The sequence below is a fragment of the Orycteropus afer genome, unplaced genomic scaffold (assembly GCF_000298275.1).
Source record: "Orycteropus afer afer isolate SDZICR_OR568_19922 unplaced genomic scaffold, OryAfe1.0 scaffold00510, whole genome shotgun sequence".
NCBI classification, from domain to species: domain Eukaryota; kingdom Metazoa; phylum Chordata; class Mammalia; order Tubulidentata; family Orycteropodidae; genus Orycteropus; species Orycteropus afer.
This window is the reverse complement of record NW_006922097.1, coordinates 736,881-739,228: the sequence shown is the minus strand read 5'-3', so window position 1 is coordinate 739,228 and position 2,348 is coordinate 736,881. Positions and strand designations below refer to the sequence as shown.

At 38.9% G+C, this 2,348-nt stretch overlaps 1 protein-coding gene across 1 annotated transcript in view; it reads left to right on the top strand.

Moving 5' to 3' along the window:
• ZMYND12 (zinc finger MYND-type containing 12) overlaps positions 1 to 2,348 on the top strand; it is a 59,849-nt gene that overhangs the window by 47,625 nt on the left and 9,876 nt on the right. Inside the window, exon 4 of the mRNA XM_007955571.2 lies at positions 1,047 to 1,216. Coding sequence (XP_007953762.1) covers positions 1,047 to 1,216 — 170 coding nt within the window. The remainder of the gene's footprint in view (positions 1 to 1,046; positions 1,217 to 2,348) is intronic.

The window sequence follows — 2,348 nt, the reverse complement described above, 5'->3', positions numbered from 1 at the left end:
GTTGCATTGGGGTAAATTGTAGTCAATGTCATGAGACAAAGTGTATGTGAACTGTTGTATGGAAAGTGAATTTGCTCTGTAAATTTTCACCCAAATCACAATTTAAAAAAAAAGACCATAATGCTAAAGGCAGACTATTTTTTACTAGTTAAGCTAAACTATTGTTTGGTTTTAAGAAAAGGGTATTTAAGATTCCTCTTTGAATCTCCATCACTTAACATAAGCCCTGACACATTAAAGGCATTTACTATATACATGCTTAATTGAGATAAAATTGGCACTCCATAAATTTGCCCTTTTGAAGTACATCAGTGGATTTTGGTATATTCACAAGGTTATAAAACCATCACTACCATTTAATTTTAGAACCATCCCAAAAGGAAGCCCCATACCCATTAGCAATCACATCCCATTCTGCCAGTCCCCCAGGCTTTGGCCATTGCTAATCTCTGGTAGCTTAGTGCCTAAGGCACTTGACTGTTAGGCAGAAGGCTGGAGGTTCAATCCCACTAGCCACTTCTCGGAAGGAAGGTTGAGCAATCTACTTCCATAGTGATACTGCCTCGGAAAACCCAAGGAGGAGTCGCTATGAGTCAGGTCCGACTTGAGGGCACATAACAACAATAACAACAAATCTATCTTCTGAATCTATGGATTTACCTCTTCTGGACATTTTAAATAAATTGAATCAGTCATACACTATGAGGCCTTTTGTGCTTGGCTTCTTTCATTTAGTATAATATTTTCAAGGTTCATCCCTGTCAGCCCATGTACCAGTACTTCATTACTTTTTATGGGTGAATAATATTCCATGGTAATGACATACTACATTTTTATTTGTCCATGTATCAGTTCATGACCATTTTAGTTGCTTCTACTTTTTGGCAATTATGAATAATGCTGCTGTGAACATTCTTAGACAAGTTTTTGTGTGTCTAAATATTTGAACCAATAAATAAATGAGTGAATGAACGAGGACTTATGCTTCATCATGTGTCCTATGGCCAGTAAATGACTAATTATAACTTTTATTTCTTTTGTGGCAGGTCTTGGTCGGATCGTCCAGGCTGAAGAATATCTATCCCAAGCCCAGTGGACAGTCCTCAAATCCACTGAGTGCAGCTATGCCACCCACTCTTTACTACATCGAAACCTGGGACTTCTCTATATGGCTAAGGAAAACTACGAGGAAGCCCGTTATCATCTGGCCAATGATGTAAACAAGTTAAATGTTAATAATTGATTGTTTCCAAGAATAACTATCTTTGGTTTCATTTAGTTTTATTTATTTATTCAATTACTGGGCATTTCTCTAAAACTGACCACTTGGTTGGGTATTAGCAAGAACACAGTTCTAATAACCTGAGTTTCCGCTTTCCTGGCTGTGGGACCTAGACCTTGACATCACTTCCATGAGCTTCATTTGCGCTGAGAATAATAAAGGGAGGCAGAGCAGCATACTGGTTAAGAAAAACCCTCTGCTTAGAGGCCAGCCCTATTGTTTCACTAGCCACATAGTCTTGGAGAAAGTGTTTAACCGCTCTGAGACTTTTTTCATCACCTGTCACCACCAGAGACAGAAATAATAAAATAGTGTCTGCCTCATTGGGTCATTGCAAAGATTAACAACAGGACAATACACATATAGCACTTTGGCTATTAATTTTATAAATAACATCATGCATACTTCAGAGTGTGCCTATTAAATTTAGATGAGCCTAGTGTATATAAAAGTGCTCTGTAAACTATAAAACTCTGTACAAATGTTAGATAGGATGATGAGGTTATGGTTGAGCTATTCTTCCAGAATTTATGAGGTTTCTGTTAGGTGTTCAGTGGCCTTCTTTCACAGTTCTAGCTTTTGCTGGGCCCTTTTCTTCCTTTGCCCTTGTAGGAGTAGGAAGGGTAATAGTTTCCTGCAGTTGATAGTCCTTAGCTCCTTCACTAGCTTTTGTTGGTTCCTTAACCCTTCCATGTCCTTGAAATAATCCATTCATTAAACTATCTTCAAGTAACCCTTTTGAGGGTGCCATCTTTTCCCACCTGAGACCCTGACTGATAGAATTCTTCACTTGTATTTTCACTCTACATTCTATACCCTCCAACCAGTGAGTTAGAGGCAGAGCCTATCTTGAGCTAGGCTATACAGTTAAGAATTAGATGAAGCTCAGATTCCTCAGCCTAGCTTTAAAAAACAAAAACAGGTTTATTGATACATACCATCAAACTAACAGTCAGCCACAGGAACCCAGGTGGGGGGGGATATGAGAGGTCTCCAACAGCAGGACAAACTTGTCTGTCGGTTTGTCCTACTGTGGTGACATGTAGACGTGAGTTTTGAGGCTGAG